General features: G+C 36.2%; 1 protein-coding gene across 4 annotated transcripts in view; it reads left to right on the plus strand.

Moving 5' to 3' along the window:
- Window positions 1-20,929, plus strand: part of USP15 (ubiquitin specific peptidase 15) — a 165,144-nt gene that overhangs the window by 131,150 nt on the left and 13,065 nt on the right. For all 4 annotated transcript variants that reach the window (XM_069080639.1, XM_069080645.1, XM_069080654.1 and 1 more), the window contains 10 exons: window positions 8,314-8,487; window positions 11,825-11,983; window positions 12,068-12,292; window positions 17,800-17,883; window positions 17,994-18,088; window positions 18,196-18,387; window positions 19,050-19,165; window positions 19,559-19,834; window positions 20,320-20,390; window positions 20,786-20,901. In XM_069080639.1, coding sequence (XP_068936740.1) covers window positions 8,314-8,487; window positions 11,825-11,983; window positions 12,068-12,292; window positions 17,800-17,883; window positions 17,994-18,088; window positions 18,196-18,387; window positions 19,050-19,165; window positions 19,559-19,834; window positions 20,320-20,390; window positions 20,786-20,901 — 1,508 coding nt within the window. The remainder of the gene's footprint in view (window positions 1-8,313; window positions 8,488-11,824; window positions 11,984-12,067; window positions 12,293-17,799; window positions 17,884-17,993; window positions 18,089-18,195; window positions 18,388-19,049; window positions 19,166-19,558; window positions 19,835-20,319; window positions 20,391-20,785; window positions 20,902-20,929) is intronic.

Below are 20,929 nucleotides of genomic sequence, written 5' to 3' on the forward strand. Positions count from 1 at the left end.
GTCTGAAAGGCAGTTGGAAATAAGAGATTGGAGGTCAGCAGAGAGATTGGGGCATCATAGGTATATTTGAGAATCATCAGTATAGAGATGGTAATTAAGTCCACGGGACCTAATGAGATCAACAGGTGAAGTGGTATAGAAGGAGAAGAGAAGAGGACCTAGTTCAGAACTCTGTGGGACACCTACTGATAGAGAGTGTGATGTAGAAGAGAATCCAGCAAAGGAGACAGAGAAGGAGCAGTCAGCAGAAGAACCAGGAGAGAAGAGTGTACCAAAGCAGAGAGAGTGATCAGCAGGGTCAAAGGCTGCAAAGAGCTCACGGATTGAGAAAAGGCCATTAGATTTGTCAAATAAGAGAGCATTAATAATTTTGGAGAGAGTAGTTTGGATGAAATAAGGTTGGAAGTCAGATTGTAAGAATTTTTTTAAAAGTGAGTGGAAGAAAAGTGGAAGCAAAAATAGGCAAGCAGTTTAGCTACAAAGGGCAGAAGAAATATAAGATAGTAGTAGGGATGGAAGGATCAAGTGAGAGTTTTTTCAGGATAGTGGACACAGGCATGTTTTGTAAACAATAGGAAATGTCAGTAAAAAGGGAGAGATTAAAAATAAGCAAAAGAGTTGGAAAGACAGAGGGGCAATCTCTTGGAGCAGATGGGACGAAATGGGACCACTTGAACAGATAAAAGAGTTAGCCTTCGTAAGGAGTAAGGCCATTTCATTGTGTTAGGGTAACGGAGAAAAGAGTGGCAAAAGGCACCTGAGTAAGAGGAGATGAAGAAGAGGGAGCTCATGGTGAATGACCTCAAGTTTTTTTATAAAATAAGAGGTAAAGTTCTTGGCCAAGATAGCAGGGGGTGTGGAAACTGTAGGAAGTTATAGGAGAAATGAAAAGATTTGGAAGAACTCCTGCAGGGAGTGGGAGAGTAAGTTGATAAGGGAGGTATAATTAAGATTGCCAAGCAGCAGTGAGGGTCCAGTTGAGGATGTGTAACCTAGATTTGTAGTGTACCTACAAATCAGAACATTTGTGTGATTTTTCTCTAATTTCATTCAGCAGCAGGTGTAGAGGAACACAGGCAGTGAATAGTGGGAATGATCCAAGGCTGAGGCTTGGCTGGGTATAATCAAAAATATGATAAGGGGGCTAGAGATTCAAGAGAACAATCTAGAATTTATTTGGTTAACCACTGGGTCAAGATGGAGAGAAGAGAACAGAGTGACTAGTGTGGGAGAGATGGCTGGGGGGAAGTCAAGAGAAGGGTCACAGGATTGGAGGTCACAGTGTGGACAAAGAGTAGGGTTTTGTCGAGGAAGACGAGATCAAGGACATGATATCTTTGTGTGTGACTGAAGTTAGGTAAGTAGGTTGATGAACTAAGTGGTTCAAGTATTTGTAGAAGAATCATTATGTATGTTGAAGTCCCCTAGTATGAAGGTGGGAATTAGGGAGGAGAGAAAAATTGTGAGCAAAGTAGCAGACTCATTGAGGAAGGAAAAGTAGGCAACAGCTATCAGGATTTTGATTTGGTGTTAGATATGAATAGTGTGAATCTTAAAAGAAGAGAGGTTACTAAGTGATGGAGAAGAGGAGATGACCCGGAAGTGCCAGTTGGGAACAAAGAATATTCCAACTATCTGGCCTCAGTCAACGAGCCAAGAAGAATGAGTGAAGGTTTAGCCAGTACTGGAAAGGGTGGCCAGAGAGGTTGTATCATCAGAGGGGATGAAAGGATTGGGAGGGAGAATGATTTAAAATAAAAGGAAATACGTTGCCTATGGACTATGGCCCAGTGGAAGGGTTAACTGTGCAGCGGCAAGCACCCCAAGCGTCCTCAGGGTTTGCTGCCAACACAGGTTCTTGGATCTGCTTTGATAAAGGAAAGCAACTCAAAATGGGTTAACAAGCTTACTTTAATCAGTCAAACATATATCGTTTACCTCGTTCAGGGGGAAAAGGTCAGCACCCTGAACTTCAAAGTATACAGGCAGAATTATCAAGACAGAAACAGATCAAGTAGACAGCTTTCCAAACTGTCCAGCCATTACATCCATACCAAATCAACATCTGGGTTTCAACATCAGGGTTTTTCAAAGCCGGGGGGCTCTGGACAACGGCTTCCCAGAATCCATATCAAATCACAGAACACTTCTCAAAGTGAGCCCCAAAACAAAGCCTCACATCAGGGCTTATATAGCCTTCTCCTGGCTCAGAGAATGTAACAACCTTTTGGACCCACTGGCCAATCAAAAAGTATCTACTGAAAAACAAGCCTCCTACCCCAGGCTCCAGGTGCACTTTAGCCTAGGGGCAGGGAAGATCTTTAAATTTACATTCCCGTTACAAAGTGGAATTAGGTTGAGATTTTGGGGTGATGGAATTGAGCGGGGTGGAATGAGAGGTAGTGTGGGGAGTGTAGAAGGGAGGTTTGGATGATATTCTACAAGAATTCAAAGTCATTGGATGTGGAGGATATGACCAGACATGAGAATGTTCATCTTTGAGTGGAGGTACCACTCCTTTATTCTCAAAGGACAGGCATAGCAGGAGGTAGGAGGCAATAAAACCCATCAGATAGGGTTATATCTCTGGTCCAGTCCCCAAACTTCCTCCCTAATTTTACTGATGAAGAAACTAAGATGTAGAGAGGTTATTGACTAGCCAAGGTTGTCACTTAGGTAGTAAGTGGAAGAATTAGGATTTGTACCCAAGTGCTTAAACTTCAGAACCATTGACTTTTTACTGTACCATACCACAAGTGCTGAGTCCTTTCCCTCAAGAGTGGCAAGTACAATAACTGAGCGTGCAAATAAATGAGTGTGACCTGTTCTGAATATTTCTCAAAAGCAAGAGACAACTAACAGGAAAGGACCTGGAAGCCTAACATAAACTGAATATACTAATAAATAGAAAAGGTAGCTGGAAAGAAGTAAATTTAGCTAACCCACCTAAAAAGTGAAAAAGAATATATTTAAGTTAGAACCTGTAGTAGTCAAGGAAGAGAGAAACTTAGGTCATTTCTTAATTCTTTAAAATTGCTTTGAATTAATAAAGCATTTTATTGAGAGTAAAAAGTATTAAATGATTCCTATTCAAAAAGAAGCAGTCAAAATTAAAATGGATTCTAGTGGTAGCTTGCAACTTGCTCAGAAAAAATGGCACAAAATAATAACTTATCCCTATCCTTCCTTTAAACTATCATCTTGTTTTTGTCCACCTTCTTCAAAGATTAGGAAAGATTCTTGGGACTGTCAACACTTCTAATATTAAATATAGTAATATTGGATATAGTGATTAAAGGGAATGGAAAAAATGAAAGAAATTGGGTTATTTAACTTTAATAGCTATTTTAAAATGTGTTATCAGGATCTTGAATCAGGAGAGAAAAAGGAATAAATTAGCTTAAATTTCAAAAAATGAGAGTTTATTCAACAGGAGAAAAAAAAATATCTTAGGCAAAATGGATAATTAGAACAGCCTTCCAAGTGAAATTGTGGAATCTCAGTGCCTGCAGATAATTTTTTAGAAGGATATACCTATTCAAAGGGCAAACTTTTAAGAATAAGATCCCAGTTGTCTTTCTTGTTGTGATTTAGATTAGCTATCTCCTTCCTCTCTAAGAGTTGGACAACACTTACTATAGCTTTTTACAGTAACTTCTTTCTTTTAACAAAAACAGACCCAAAAAATTACTGTTTGGGGATGTTTCCTTCCTATTTTTTGTTCTGCCTAACAACCTTGAGGAGTAAATTGGTGATTTTATTAACATATTCTAAGAGCTACAAAGGGATAGTAAGGTGTTTTGTGTTTTTTTTTTTTCATAGTCATAGTTTATTACTGTCAGAAGTTACTGTGTTTCTGTTATTGCTAAGGACACCAGAGCCTACATAGCTACTACTCAAATTCAGCAGCATTTTTGATACTGTATCTACCTTATTTTTCTTAACAAATTTATTAAACTCTATTCAAGGACCAGTATAGTTTTCTGATTTTCTTGATACCTTTGTTGGCATTCCTTTTTTGCCTTGATTTGCTATTCTCAATCTTTTTCAGTATCATTGATATTGGACATTGTCCACACAATTCATGGATCTTTTTCTTCTTCACTCACAAGATAGCTCCATTTCCATGACCCCAAAGCTAGACATGTACAAAACAAGCTCATTGTCATAACCCAAACTCTGGGAGATTCTCAGTTTTCCTCATCTCCTCTGGTAGCACTGCTGCTATTTATTTAGTGTCCCAATAATCAGCTTTCCCTTCTGCATCCAATTCATTCATTCTGCATTTATCACCAAGCCCTACCAGTAAGTAATAATTTATTAAGCAGCTTATTTTAAGATAGGCACTGCAGACAAAGAAAAACAGAAACACACTCTGCCCTTTAGGAAGTCACATTCTAATGAGTGAGACAAAATGATGCAAATCACTGTGTACATCGAAGATATATACAATATACACAGCCAATCTCAGAGGAAAGGGGAGAATCAGGAAAAGTTTCTTTGCAGAAGTGGCATTTGAAGTGAGGTCCTCCCCCTTCTTATTCCCATGGACTTGTTTCTCATCTACTTCACCAAGCTTCAATTTCTATCCTCCAAATTTAGCCAACTCATAAGAACAAGTTGTCTTCCTTGAGTATAATTCCCTTCCCCCTTTTTTTAGAACCTAATGGTGATTCCATATCACTTTTGTATTGAATTTTAAAACATGTTATAATGTCATTTATTTTTCCCATTTCTACTCTGTCCTGGCCCATGCTTCGTATGCTAACACCACACACACACACACACACACACACACACACACACACACACACACACACACCTACTTGTCACTTTTCCAGCACTCTTTGCCATTCTTCTCTTTCATTAATCCACAGACCATTCCTACCCTCCTGTAACATGCTGTCTACTCATACATTGAGATCCTTTATCTGTTGCTCTCACCTTCTGCCTCTTTCACCTTTTCAGTAGTTCTTATATTTTTTTGCTCTATAAGCAAATCTACTTGTTGATAAAGACTTGAAACTATTCGATAAACCATTTTCCCCTCATGAAATGTTATTTTTTTAAGTGATCCTAAAAATGAATGTCTTACAAGTAGTCACTCTAATCACTTCAGATCCAATAAATTGATAAACAAGCATTTTTAAATACCAACTATGTGCTTGACACAATGCTAGGCATTGGGGTTAGAAAGAAAGAAATGAAACTCTGCCCTCAAGGAGTTTATAGTCTACTAAAAAGAAAGCATATACATAAAGAAGCATAAACAAATTAAATAAAAGTGGTGGTAGAGCAGTAGCAGCTGGAGGGATGAGCAAAGACTTTAGTTAGAAGGTAATGCTTGAGGAGAGTTTTGAAGGGAACAAAGGTGCTCTGGTAGGTAGAACTGAGGAGGCCTACGTTCTAGGCATGGGGATGATAATTGGCAGTGTAAAGACATAGAGATAGAAATGAACAGCAAAAATCCACTTTGGCTGCACTGTTGAGTGCAAGAATGGAAATGATGATTGAGTTTGTAAAGGTTGATTTGGGGCCCAGTTTCAGAGGACTTTGTGTTTGATTCTGGAGGCAGTAGAGACTTTATTAGAGTTTCTTGAATGGGACAGTGTCAACGGTCAAATTTGTGCTTTAGGAAAATAAGTGTGTAGGATAGATTTTAAAAGGGTGACACGAGAGAGACTAATTTGGAGGCTATTTCAACAGTGCAGACAGAAGATACTGAGGGTCCGAACTAAGGGGACAGATGCTAGATATATTGTAGGGCTAAAAGTGACAAGATTTGGTAACTCGTTAGATACATGGGATAAGGGAGAAATGAGAAACTAAGGATAATGCCAAGGTTCCCAAGCCTGGATGACTGGAAGGATAATGATGCCCTTAAATGAAATAGGGAAGTTCAGAAGAGAGGAGTGTTTGGGGGGAAAGATAATAAGTTGTGTTTTAGATACCTATGGGGACTATTAGGCAGCTGGAAATATTGCCTAGTGCTCAGGTGAAAGAGCAGGGCCAGACAGAATTTAGAGAAAGACCAGAAGAGAGCCAAGTAAAGAGCTTTAGGAGGAATAAACCAACAAAGGAGATTAAAAAGGAGTGGCAGAACTGGTAGGGGAGCAAGGAAGAGGAGGGAGTCTGGAGAGCGTATGCCTTCCTCCCATAGCTTCTCCCCCTCCTGCTCTGAATATGTCGACACATATGGTTGGTCATGTGTTTGAAAAAGTTTTTTATGATTTCATCCATAGTAATAATAGCCAGTGTTTATGCGGTGCTTTAAATTTTGCACAACACTTGATATTATTTCATTTCAGCCTCACAACCCTCCTGAATAGGTATTCCAGATGCTTATTAAGCCCCATTTTAAAGCTGAGGAAATGGAGGCTTAAAAGTTCTGCTTTGCTTTTGGTCACACGGGGACAAGAAGACTCAGATCATTGTCTTTCCTGACTCCATGCTCAGCACCCTTCCCACCACGCCATCCTGCTGCTTTTTCTGTGTTTGTGCATGGATGTTTGTGCTTGCTTATTTCCCTGATACCTGTTAATGTATATGTTCCTTAAAAGAAAGGCACTTTCCCTTCTACTCCCTCCCTAACTCAAGGACCCAATATAAAAAACTATGTTTAAAAAAAAAGATGGAATAATTTTACTAGATTGTAACAATTAGAACCTCATTCTGGCTTCCTTGACCCCACTACCATTGCTAACTGTGTTAAGGAAAGAAGAGAAAAAAGTAAACTGGAGAAAAACTAAAGGTTTTAAGAGGGTAGGAACAACAGAAAAAACTGTTATCTCTTGATAACAAGTTCTTCTGCCACTCTGTTTCTCCCACCTTACTCTCATTTAGCCATTTGAATAGTTCCCAAGGCCCATCCCAAACAACTAAAGTCAACTTCATGATGAAACAAGTTGCCCAGTAGCAAATCCTAGTTAGTATATGAAGTTCTAACTTTGGCTTGGCAAGGAGAGTTAGACTGTGTGTTAACCTAGAGTCCCTGATATCTGTTCTCAATAAACTTCCCAAATAGATACTGTTATTACTTAGATTGTGTTTGTTACATTGTGTCTTGTTCCAGCCATAACAATATCATAATTGTTTTTTAATTAGTCAATTTCTAACATTTTTCTGTTGATTTTTTAAGTAAATAATATACTAAATATGCTAGATACATAAATTAGACGTGATATCAAGTTATCTAAACCTTTCTCATCTAAGTTGTTTTTTCACACTAACCCCGGTGAAAAGTAATCAAGATTTTAACATATAATATTTCACAGTAAAACGAATCACTTATCTCAGAAAATTGGTGTTGGCAATTGGCTTTTAATTTTTTTACCCACCAACCACAAAAACAAGTTTTCCCACTAAGGAAAGGTTATATTCACTTTATGTGATAATAAAGCTCTATTTGTCCATTCTATAATAATTCTGTGTGGTACTAAGCAGATCCTAAGAAGGTCTAATTAGAAAACTTAACATTTTATCCACATAGATGTTAAATGATATGGTATTGTCACCTATTAAAATTGATCCCTGAAATTTGAGATTGAACATTATTGAGAAAATGCCTGCTTTTACCAGTTATATTAAAAACTGAATTTTAGCTGATTAAATTGTTTCATTTTGGTCCAAGAAATAGATGAATAAATCTGTCCATGGTTCTCATCTTTCCCCAAAAGAAAGTTAGATTGCTGAGATATTAGGAAACTGGGAAGAGTAAAAATGGGCCTGCACTGAGTTCTGAATGACAGTGTGTTTTACTAGACTCAGTTAAACTAAAGAGTCAGAAGCATGCCCACAAATTATCATTAGCCAAAAGAAGGACTTTGGCTTTGTGGGACACTTTCTTGGGTGACTGGCAACAATTGAAACCGATACCCTTTAAAGCAATGTATTTTGCTTGCATGGTACTGTAATTTTTACCTACCTGGGCAGATACTTCAGGTTACTGAGTCAGTAGGTAAACTGCAACTTCAACAAGTCAAATGAAGGAATAAACAGTAAACAATTAATTTCCCTTTTTCAGTTAACAGATAATTTGTTACAGTTAAAAGTTTTACAAATATTCTATCACCGAATAGAAATGAGATAGAATGGTTAAAATTTTGGAGCATAGAATGGATTATTATTAGAGTAGATTATGTTTTTATTTGACCCAGAGGCATAACAGCCTAAAAAACATGTAATTTAAAAGTCTTTTACATGTGTATTACTAAAGAAAAAAATCAGCTCCTTCCAATACATTGTAATAAAATCTTTTAAAAGGGTGAAATTGTGTTTACTTTTACTTGAAGTCACCAATTTTGACTTTTGCAGTGTTTGAGCAACACCCCTCCACTTACTGAGTATTTCCTCAATGATAAATATCAAGAAGAACTGAATTTTGACAATCCCTTAGGAATGAGAGGTGAAATAGCGAAATCTTATGCCGAACTCATCAAGCAAATGTGGTCCGGAAAATACAGCTACGTCACCCCGAGAGCCTTCAAGGTGAGTAAAATGTGCACGAATGGAGGGAGTGCCTGTGTTACTAAAATCATGCATTCATTAGAATATTGCTGTAGGAAATAAAGGGTTTTCATATAAAATTCACTTGAAATCATAGTAAACCTTTTTCTCTACATTTAAAAGATTTAAAGTTCAACATATTCTTGAAAAGTTAGAGCCTATGTATTTTTAAGTTCAGCTTGCTACAGTGTAGTTTTTCAAGAAATTATTACCGTACAGTCACTTTAAAAGGTGTAATTTAACTATTAAATAAATTTATTTTGAACAAAAGTGTTTTATTCTTTTAGTGATGAAGTGAGTATAAGTTCTTTGGTTCTTATATTCGGCACATGATGCTGTCCAGCTTTAGTGAAACCAAATTCATTTTGAGTTTGTCTTATATACAAACTGTGTTGTGTGTATGTGTGTGTGTGTGTATAGTGTGTGTATATACATATACACAAGCCTAGACACACATGTGCACACATGTACGCCCTTGTACAAAGAAAAAAAGGTTTTTTTGAGGAGGGGAAGGCAGAGCAATTGGTGTTGTGGCTTGCCCAAGGTCACACAACTAGTGAGTGTGTCAAATATCTGTGGCCATATTTGAACTCAGGTCCTCCTGACTCCGGGGCTGGTGCTCTATTCACTGCTGTGCCACCTAGCTGCCCCTACAAAGAAAAAATTTTAAAAGTGATATAAACATTTTCTGCAAATGCATAAGGAGAGCTGGCTAATTTTGTAGTTCCCTTTATATACAAGAACTGGAACACTAATAATCAGTCGTTCTTTTTCATTAATAAAATTTCCCCAAGATCACCTATGAGACAACACTGTTAGTTTCCTATTAGTTACGGTCTGTGCTTGATTTAAAAAAAAAACTAGTATCTTAATACTGCGCAAACTATTAGACTTGGTTGATTTTGAAGAACTGGGTTTTTTTCCTTTTTTGTTCTTTGTTATAAGGGAAGGGGATAACTAATAAATTTGAAAATAAAGGGAATATAAAAACAGTTTATATCTATAAAAATTTTTAAAGAAAGAAAACTGACATTATGCAATCCAAATTATTAACATTTTTTTTAATAATACAAATAACCTTTGTACTCCAAAACTGGAAAATATGTGTGTGTATATATGTGTACCATATACATACCTGTGTGTGTGTACATAAAAATATAAATATTCCCGTAACTTTTGTAAGGCATAAATACTGCCAAGAATCTAATTCTTCCATTGACATAAAGTTACTAGAAAGAATGCCCAATCCTCAGTGCTTTCAAGTCTTTTGTCCAGACTATAACCATTTTTTATCTTGTCTTTTTTTTTTTCTATTTTACGGTATCATGTTATCTTATAAAAATCATAAACATTATTAAATCTACATGTGATAATGTAGTCATTTGCAAAACCTGCCATTAAATAAATGGTTGTTGAATTTATTGAAAGATTATGGGATTGACCCATAAAATGCCAGGAGCCATTTCCCAGTAGATCAGCAATGAAATAATAGGAATGTTTTTTATAAGAATTACAAACTATCAATGACCACATGAAAGCATCCCCTAAATTATTAATAATAAGAGAAATCAAAAGTAAAATAATTCAAGATTCAGCTCATACCATGCATATCAGCAAAGATGATAAAAGAGAGGAGCCATCCATGTTGAAAGGGCTGTGGGATGAAAAGCCCACAAAGCACTGTGGGTAGAGCTGTGAAGTGATCCAGCAATTTTGCATTTTGATTTATAATCATGCAACTGTCCAGTGCTTTGAAACAGAGCAGTCCCACTCCCGGGGATGTACCCCAAAGAAGTAAAAAAACAACCATCCATCATATTAAAAAAATATTCATGGCCAATAGTGGCAAACAGCTGAAAAATTAGAATGTGATTATGGCAAAATATTATTTTACAGTAAGAAATGATGAATATAAAGAATTACAAGAGAGGCAGCTAGGTGGTACAGTGGCTAGAGCCCTGGAGTCAGGAGGACCTGAGTTCAAGTCTTGCCTCAGGCACTTGATGATTACTAACTGTGTGATCCTGGGCAAGTCACTTAATACTGATTGCCTCTCCCCTCCCCCCAAAAAATAATAATTATAAGAAACATGATAAAATTTATATGAATTGAAATGAAAAGCTTACAAGAACATGGTAACAGTGATTAGAATCATATAAATGAAAAAATTGGGGGGAAGAAGTTGAATTTCAAATAACTTTTTTTTTAGTCTCTAAAGGTCCTGGAGAATATATAACAAAACATAGCTTCTCTCTCATAAGAGAAAAGTAAGAGATTACTGGGGCATGATTTCAAATGTCGTAAAACAGGGCTGTAGGTGACACCATCATGCATAGAATGCTGGACCTGAGGTCAAGAAGATTTAAATCCAGCCTCAAATACTGTGTGGGCTGTGTGACCCTGGGAAAGTCACTTAACTCTGTCCTCATTTCCAGCATCTCTGCCAAGAAAACTCCAGATGGAGTCACAGAGAGTCAGACGCAGCTGAACAGAGACACATTGTCAAACGAGGGCTGTGTAACCAGGATGTGCGTTGTTTTTCTTTGGCACAAGGAAGAGGGATTGAATTATAAAATGAGGGGCGTGGACTCAATGGTTTTAGAGATCCTTTCCTACTAGTCTGTGATCCTGTGAAATGAATGCTATAAAGACAGGTGTCAACACATTTTTTTTCGTTTCATTAGAAATCTTTTCATAAAGCATTCTGTCGACAATAAGAGAAATAGAGTGGGTGGCGGTGGGAAGAGCTGTGGGGTGAGGTGAGCGGATGTGTTGGAGTCAAAACTCTGAGGTTTTATAATTCTCATAAGTCACGTGACTTTCTTGCTATCATCATTCATAAAAATGCAAGGGTTAAATCAAATCAGATGATGTCTGGGGGTCCTGACCAGCTCTAAATCTATAAAGCCATGAATTTCAAGAACAGGCTGTGGGCCTTTTTGTATGTGGCACATGATGACACAGAAGCCTAATACTAAAGCACCAGAAGTTAACAGAATTGTTTTTTGAGCAATCTGTTTGTCATGTGTGGGTGGTTGCTTTTTCCCCCCTCGGTTCTAATTCTTCAAGTCAAGTAAAGATACAAAATAAATAATCAGCTAAGGCATTTATTGTGTGTCATGTGCTATAAAAATAAAGACAGAAATGAAATCCTCCTTACCCTCGTTTTCTTTTTATTGGGAGGAAAAATCTTGACAACTATAGCATCTGCAATGATTTGAGTATTTACAAGGCACAATAAATAATGTGTAAGCATGCTTTTAAGGAAAAAATTCTTTAAGAAATTTTGTTCCTAGAACTACATTTGCTTTCGTTGCAGACACAAGTAGGACGTTTTGCACCTCAATTTTCTGGGTATCAACAGCAAGACTGCCAAGAATTACTAGCTTTCCTCTTAGATGGTCTACACGAAGACTTGAATAGGATTAGGAAAAAACCTTATATTCAGCTGAAGGATGCTGATGGAAGGCCTGACAAGGTAAATTTTACTGCATTGTTACCTTGTGTAATATTTGTAATCTTGTCAAAGTGTATTGTAAAAATGTATTTGTTTCATTTGTAGGTGGTTGCTGAAGAAGCCTGGGAAAACCATTTAAAGAGAAATGACTCTATCATAGTAGATATATTTCATGGCCTTTTCAAATCAACCTTAGTTTGTCCTGAGTGCGCTAAGATTTCAGTAACATTTGATCCTTTTTGTTACTTGACACTTCCACTGCCTATGAAAAAAGAGCGCACCTTGGAAGTTTATTTAGTTAGAATGGATCCACTCGCCAAACCTATGCAGGTAAATATTAAGCACTATTTATGTCACGCTTATAACATTAATACAAATTCATTTTGAACCTCCATTTTTCAAACTCAGTTTAGGTAAAAATAGGTTGATTATAGTTGCAAGGATTTATGTGCTCAAGAATTTAAGCCATTATAATTGTCAGAATATTAAAGAATTCATAATTGTGTGGCATTACTTTCCCTATAAAAGTCACAAAAACAAAACAGTCCCTAACCTCAAGGAACTTAGATTCTATTGTGTTTTCTCTCAACAAGTATTTATTAGATGTCTGGGCCATTTAGTTCAGTTTGTCCCAGAGTTTTGATACTGTTAGAGAATTGATAAAATTACTTCTCTCTCAAGTTCTCCATTCTTTCATTCTCTTTTTTCTTCCTGATCAAGATGCCCAGTATACTCTCTGACTAAATTAAGTTTTCCTACTTTGACACTTCACCTAGTACAATATCTCATATTTAGACTTATCTCCTCCTGCAATAAAATTAAAATATGTCTTACTCATTATGGCTGAGTCATAGGACTGATAAGGTAATCTGACAAACTAATTTGAATTAATGATTGATGTTAATACTTAAGTTACACTCATGTGTTATCCTTCATAGATTAAAATTTAAATCAGTGCCCAGCCTTTTGGATTTTAAAAACAGCTTGTGAGTTCTTAATATGGCACTTGGACAGGGTTAGTGATAGAGATGATTTTGGTCAGGGGAACCTTTGAAATCTGGTCATTTAGTTGTACTTCTGGGTAAGACCTGCAGTTGAATGCATGTTCTATTTAATTTCAAATGGAAAAAATTTCTCTTTCCTGAGAGAGTCTGGTCAAAAGGACATGAAATCCATCAGTAAAAAATCTACCGCTACTGCACAAACAACTAAAAATGCATGTCGTTTTTACCTTTGCATGCAAAGATTGCAAGGTATTCCCCAGAATGCAGTTATCATACAATGTGCATATATTGCCCAATAGGAAGCCATAATGTATCTAACTCATGTTCCCGCCACCCACCCCCAAATTACCTATGAGCGTCACTGAATATAGCAGTTTTTAGTTGCAGTTTATATTTTAGTATCCCCAAGCTCCCCTGGGCATTAAACTGGGCCAAGAAAGGTCCAAAAGAATATGAATAATTCACACATATATAGTATTCTAAAAACTACCATGGCTTTCCTTAACGAAAATTCTGTGAGGTATGCTGTTCCAATCTTGTTATCCCCATTTTCCATTTGAGGAAACTGAGACACAGAGGAGCTAATTGTCCAGAGTCACACAGCTAGTACATGTGAGAACCAAAACCTGAACTCTGGATTGTGGCCCCAAGACCACTGTTCCCTCCATTACACTCTGTCTAGTCATCCAGAAGTACGTTTGTGTACTTCACTCTAAGCCCAGATCATAATTGGTATGCCTAAGGGGTGCTCTATATAAGAAAAAAAACAACAATTAAAAATAGTGTACCTTCCAAAGATAAATTAGCATCCTCGTTTTTACCTTATTGATGTTTTCCCCAAAGTAGATTTATATTGATGCCAGAGAGGGAAATACTAAATTTGCCCTGCTCCATACATCCTCCCCAGTCAAGTGAAATTGTTTTTCTCATGAATATCTCTTTTTCTGCTTCACTTCTTTTGGGCTTTTCCCGTATTCTTGGCAAGAATAAAGAAATAAGTTTACTGCTGGGAACAATTTACAGCTGAGAACATGTTCTGCCTTCTGGTTGATATAATATCAGATTTTTTTTTAATGAGGTTAGCAAGAGGCTTCTTGCCCTTTAAAGTCAGTTTTTATATGCCCTTCATTATAAATACTAGCTTATAGATCTCTCAAAGGATGAAATGTGTTCTGTACAGTGAGCCCATGGAGGCTAATGCACTTTCTTATTTTCACTTTCTCTCTATCATTCTTCTATTTATATAGACTCTGTCATTTCTTTCATTTATATAGAGACAGAGAAAGAGAGAAATATAGTGACAGAGCAAGAGAGAAAATCCAGTCACTGGATTTCCTTTATACCTAAAGCATAAATTGAGATAGCCATTGTCTGTCAGACCAGAGCTCCCAGTAGTTACTGTACCTGGAGAAAAGAAGTCTTACTGCAACTTCTGTCTCTTGTAGTTTGTCATTTTCAGTACTTTCACGTATGTGGTCTTGATTACCACAGTTCTTTGATTATAAAATAGTTATGAGACATAGCTAGTCTTAATAGATTCAAATCATTACTCGTTCAATACAGTTATAAGACATAACTAGCTGTCTTAGTGGAGAAATGGACTTAGTCTTAGTGGACTAGCTATGTCTTATAACTATATCTGAACAGGTAATGGGATACTTTTTAGTGCTTAAATTCTTTAACTCTGTGAGTAATAGGGCAATTAGAAAGGTGAAACACGGGAAATTGTGAGAAGAAAGAAAATGTTTTGGATCTGTAAGAGAACCAAACTTGAAATAAGGAAGATCCTGACTAACTCTTCCACAGTGGGCAAATAGTTAATATGCCCAGGCCTCCATCAGCTTCATTGTCTTTAAAATGAGCAGGTTGGACTAACTCAGTGACATCTAAGGTCCCTTCCAGTTCTAAGAGTGGAACCCAATAAAATAAAAAAATATGTGAAGTTTTTGGTTATCTTCTCAAACTATACATTTTAAACAAAATTATATTTTAAATGAAATAATTAATTAATTAATTGATTATCCACAAAAGTTTTTCTATAAAAACACATAATTTTTGTATTCTGTTTTGTTGAAGAAAAAGTTCTGGATGGATTTTTTTTTTTTAAGGAAGCTCTTCAGTCACTAGACAGGCATTTTTTCAACAATAAAAACAATAGTCCTTGCACTAGAGGAGATTTACATTCTATCTGGATGGAAATACAAAGTTGGAGGGGGAGGGGAGTGAACAGGTTAACAACTGGGAGTAAGGGGTCAGGAAACACTTCATAAAGCAAGTGGTTCTTAGGCTGAGCTTTGAAGGCAGTTGAGGAGTCTGAGAATCACAGAGAAGGAGATAGTGCATGCACATTCCAGGTGTTGAGGTCAGCCTGTGCAAATGCATGGAGACAGGTCAGCAAATGTATGTGCAGAATATGAAGAAAGACCTGTTTAGCAGGACTTTAGGGTGCGTGAGGGTAATGTCAGTCTAGAAAAGATAGGTTGGGGCCAAATTTTAAAGAATTTTAAATGCCAACCCAGGAAGTTTGTGTTGAAGCCTAGAGGTAAAAAATAAATGATTGGATACATTTTTTTTTTTTGAAAATAGTTTTATGTGCCCTTGATCAACTAAATAATATATGAAAACAGAGGAGAGTATTGGCATAAGTAAATGAAAATTCATTTGACCTCTGGAAAACATTTTAAATACTTAGAGATGATTGGGGGACAAGCTCAAGCAAGTTCCTGCTTTTAGTCTGCCATCTTGTCTTCACCCCCCCATTTTAAATACTTAGACATCAGATAAAACCACTCTCTAAAAGCACACTCAAGAATAGCAGGAAGGATTTTTCTATTTCTCCATCCTGTTGCTTATATCCCATTCCATTTAGAATATAAATCAATCATTAAGAATTTATTAGACTCATAATACGTGCCAGATGGTATGCCGGGGGGCAATGGACACACACATATAAAAAAGGAACAGTCTCTACCCTCAAGGAACTTACACAGTGTGAGAGGAAATAACATGTACATGTACAAAACGTATAAAATAAAAAATAATGGGGGTCACAATAACTGAAAAGATGCGGAAAGGCTTTGTGTTGAAGGTAAAGTTATAATTGGGTTTTGAAAGAAATAGGGGATTCTGGGAGGCAGAGGTGAGGGAGGAGCACATTGGGGCTAGCCCGTGCAGTGGCAGAGACAGGAGATGATCTGCATCATGCTTGTGACAGCGGGGCCAGTCTTTCTGGCCCACATGCCTCACAGAGGGCAGTAATGCAGTTAGAGATTTTGGTTTGTTTTTAAAGGCTTAAAGTAGTTTGGCACCAAATTGTGAAAAACCTTAAAAACCAAGTAGAGGAATTTATTTTATTTTGTACTACAAGCAATAGGGAGACATTAGTCTATATTGAGTATGAGAGTAGCATGGTCAGACCTATGCTTTAGGAAAGTACCCTTAGCTGTGTAGAGAATGGAAAAGACTTGATGGAGGGGGGCCAATTAGGAGGCTATTTCAGTAATCCAGGCCAGAGGTATAAAGGCCTAAACGAGAGTAGTGGCAGTTTTGAATAGAGATGGATGTGATAAGAGGTGTAGAGTTAGAAAAGACAATATTTTGCAAATGCAGATACGTGAGGTGTGAGATCAAGGACCCACCATTGCAAACCCAGATGACTAGAAGGATGATGACAGGAAATTTTTTTTTGACAGAAATAAGGGAGTTTGGAAGAGACATGTTTTGAAAAAAAGGTAATGAGCTCTCTTTTGGAACTTGAAGCTGAGATACCTATTAGACATCTAGTTTGAAATATCCAGTCAGCAGTGGATAATGCATCACTGGAGCTCATGACTGAATACGTTCAATTTTGGAATTACAGAGAAGAGTGTAGGAAGAGAGACAAGTGGGCCCAGGACAGAGTGTTATTGTTCACACACATTTGGGAGAGGGGGGGAAGTGATATGGGGTGATGAACCAACAAGAAATAGTGAGAAGAAGAATTCAGACAGGTAGGGAAAAAAACAAGAGAGGAAGTGTCATGAAAACCCAAAGCAAAGAGAGCTTCCAAGAGGAAAAGACTGATCAAAACAAGATCGTGTTGCAAAGAGGTTGAGAAGAAAAAGACTAAGAAAAGCTTCAGATTTGTCAATTAGATCATTTATAACTTGGGAGATGGTAGTTTCAGTTGAGCTGTAATGTCATAAGCTAGATTACAGCAGGCTGAGAAGTGAGTGAAAGCAGAAATTCTAGGAGTAAAACTGCCAGTGAGTAGTGAAAGTAGAAGAATGTACGTAAATGGTAGACCAAGGATTCCAACAACACTTCTCATGACTCAGGACCACTGCTGTTTGCACATACCCTGCTGTCATGAAGAAAAAAGTATTTGTCTTGTGCTGCCCTTCCAGCATTCATAGGGCTTTCCAATAACATCAGTTTTATTGAGCCGTACTTTTTGTTACTGGTTTGACATTTGCACAAAACTCTGCCTTTTGGGAATTTGTAACCCGAGGAATGGAACATTTGTTCTGTGCAAGATATTGAATGAAGTATAAATGTTACTGTCATTAGCTAATTAGCTGACCTAGGTGTATACAAAGATGTGTAAGCCTTATTATAAGATGAATCATCCATTTTGTAGGAGACTTTGGGGTAAAGAAATTGAAAGAAATGAGTCAAAAATGATTTAAATTGTTGAAAGTGTTCATGTAATGTAAATTGCATTCATCTGCTCCTTAAGATACATTGAGTTTGTTGGGAGTAACAGTATATGAAAAGAGGTTTCTTGCCTAAATCTTAGCCGTCTTCAAAAATGCCAAATTGTAACTTCTTGTTTTGTTTTTGTGTTTTGCTTAGTACAAAGTAGTTGTTCCCAAAATTGGAAATATACTAGATCTTTGCACAGCTCTATCTACTTTGTCAGGGGTACCAGCTGATAAGGTAAAAGTCTTTTTTTATCTTTTTTTTTTTAAACAAATACATTTAACCTAATGTTTATTTTTTCAGTATTGTGCATTCAATTTAAAAGTAATTTTTTAATTTCCTTTTAGATGATAGTTACTGATATATACAATCACAGATTTCACAGAATATTTGCTATGGATGAAAATCTTAATAGTATTATGGAACGGGATGATATTTATGTGTAAGTTCACATCATATGTTGTACAGTAGATTATCTAAGCAACATTCTCAAAAGAAATATACCATTCTAAGGTTTTATGTCCCTGGTTTGTTTGTTTGTTTTTACAGATTTGAAATTACCATCAATAGAACAGAAGATACTGAGCAAGTCATAATTCCTATTTGTTTAAGAGAAAAATACAGACACACAGGTTATAGCCACCATAGTGGTTCATCACTCTTTGGCCAACCTTTTCTTATGGCAGTACCTAGAAATAATACTGAAGAAAAACTCTACAATCTTATATTGTTGAGGATGTGGTAAGTGCCTGCCAATTTACATTAAGAAAGTAAATGAGAAATTTAAATAAATGTCTAACAAAAAGCGTGCAAAGTACTTTCAGAACATATGTGGGTGGCTGTTTTTCTTAGAGGATTGAGTATTGATAGGCAGCATTTTAAAAGATTCCTCTTTAGCCCCCCTAAAAATCTTTATTTGTGCTATTATGTTTACCAGCTATGCCATATATATTCTTGGCAGATATCAGTCTTGATGTATCATTTCCTTCCTGAGCAGTAACGTGCTTGTTTCAGTACAGATCCATGCTCAGTGTATTTTAGTGCTAAGAGAAACCTTAGAAATTATCTAATCCAGATCCTTCATCTTACATATATGTGGAAATAAAATCTCTTGTGTGTTAATTTGAAGCAAAGGCATTACCTTTGCCACAAACTTAGAAATAAAGTTAATTTTAAGACATATAAGTTTTAGACTTAATTTTACTTATTAGAAATACAATTTTGTTTATTTGTGGTACTGTTTTATAGTGTAGGTTTACCTTTGAATATTGCCTAGGTCTGAAAGCTGCCTACCAGACTTTTTCATCATAAAGTTACTTGTGACTGATCACAATAGAGTGGGGGGAGAGTGGAATTAAACATGTAGAATGTACAATATATGGTTTGCCCTGATTTTATTTTAGCCGTTATGTAAAAACGTCTACTGAAACTGAAGAAACAGAAGGATCCCTACACTGCTGTAAGGACCAAAATATTAATGGGAATGGCCCAAATGGAATACACGAAGAATGTTCCCCAAGTAAGAGTTGCCTATTTAAATTTTAGAAAGTGTTCACTTTCACTGTTGTTTGAGGTGTATTTGATCACTATAAGAACTTGATTCCTTTTTTTTTTAATTGCTCATTCATGTCCTTGGCAATAGCTCTCAGACTATGTTGGTTTTTGTTCTCTGAATTCCCAGCACCTGGCACAGGGGTGCTTCATAATGGGAAAAAATGTGGTGGAGGACAGGAGAAATGAGCTCCATGGGACCCTTTTTAAAACTTGTAGATTTCTGAAATGAAAGGCCTTTTCTACAAGTAATTTATTAACTTCTGATTTACAACTTAAGAGTGAAGACAATGCATTTCCAGACTTATTTGAAGTTGTTGTTTGTTTGTTTTTGTTGTTTTTAACTATTATAAATCCTCAGGCGAAATGGAAACCGATGAGCCAGATGATGAATCCAGCCAGGATCAAGAACTTCCTTCAGAGAATGAGAACAGTCAGTCAGAAGATTCAGTTGGAGGAGATAATGATTCTGAAAATGGATTGTGTACTGAAGAGACTTGCAAAGGTCAACTTCTCATGGGACACAAGAGGCGATTATTTACATTCCAGTTCAACAACTTAGGCAATACTGATATCAACTACATCAAAGACGATACTAGACATATTAGATTTGATGACAGACAGCTTAGACTAGATGGTAAGTTTCTGAATAAGGCATTGAACACTAATTTGGATCCAAAAGTACATTGATTTTTTTATTTTTAGTCTATGGAATTTATATACAGAATTTGCATACTCATATTTATCTTTTCTTTAAATTTTTCTGCCTAAAACAGGACAATTTTAACCACTGTTTGGAACTTTAATTTCAGAAATGGGTAATATCTATTCAAAACTTGTATTGCAACTAAATTTGCATTGAACTCATGCCAATAAGATCCATTTTTTTTAATTACTAATTTATGAAAACGTCCTTGGAAATAGCTCTTTATACTGTGTTGGTTTTCATTTTTTTATCCCCAGCACCTGACACAGTGACTTGCACATAAAGAGTGCAGAATCAATGATTATTGAAATGAATGAAATAGAATTTCCCTAGTTACACAAACATTTTTAAAGAAAAATGTTGATAGATTAAGCACTTTTAAATATTTAAAGGGAAAAATATGTTTTTCACCTTAGAAAGATCTTTCCTTGCTTTGGATTGGGATCCTGAATTGAAAAAAAGATATTTTGATGATAATGCAGCTGAGGTAAGTCACTTCATTAATTCATCATTTAGCATCCTAAAATTAATGATGCACACTAATGTTAGTGATGACAGGTAGACAGGTATGTTGAATCTGTGTAGTACACAGTTTTTCAGCAAGCTTTTTTAGAGACAAAGCTTTTCAGAAAAGATCTGTAGTTCAAGCGTTTGCCAAAAATTAGTGAACAGTTCATTAAAATATGTTTATATTTAAAGGGTTGTAGTTTAAAGGCTATTTTAGAAACTTGTTAAAAAGTATTAGCTACAATATAATTTGATACTTTCAGAGAAATTCTTCATATTTTAGGAGCTTGTCATTATTTCTCATAGTAAGGATGGTATCACTAAAATGAGTTTTGTTTCATTTGTTCTCTTAACTCAAGAAATACTTCTCTTTAGGATTTTGAAAAACATGAAAGTGTGGAATATAAACCTCCCAAAAAACCTTTTGTGAAATTAAAAGATTGCATTGAACTTTTTACAACAAAAGAAAAGCTAGGTGCTGAAGATCCTTGGTAAGAGACAATGTTAAATAATTGTTTC

Source organism: Petaurus breviceps, unplaced genomic scaffold (assembly GCF_028583685.1).
Source record: "Petaurus breviceps papuanus isolate PSGF00001 unplaced genomic scaffold, PetGlider_PUasm1.0 154, whole genome shotgun sequence".
Lineage (NCBI taxonomy): Eukaryota > Metazoa > Chordata > Mammalia > Diprotodontia > Petauridae > Petaurus > Petaurus breviceps.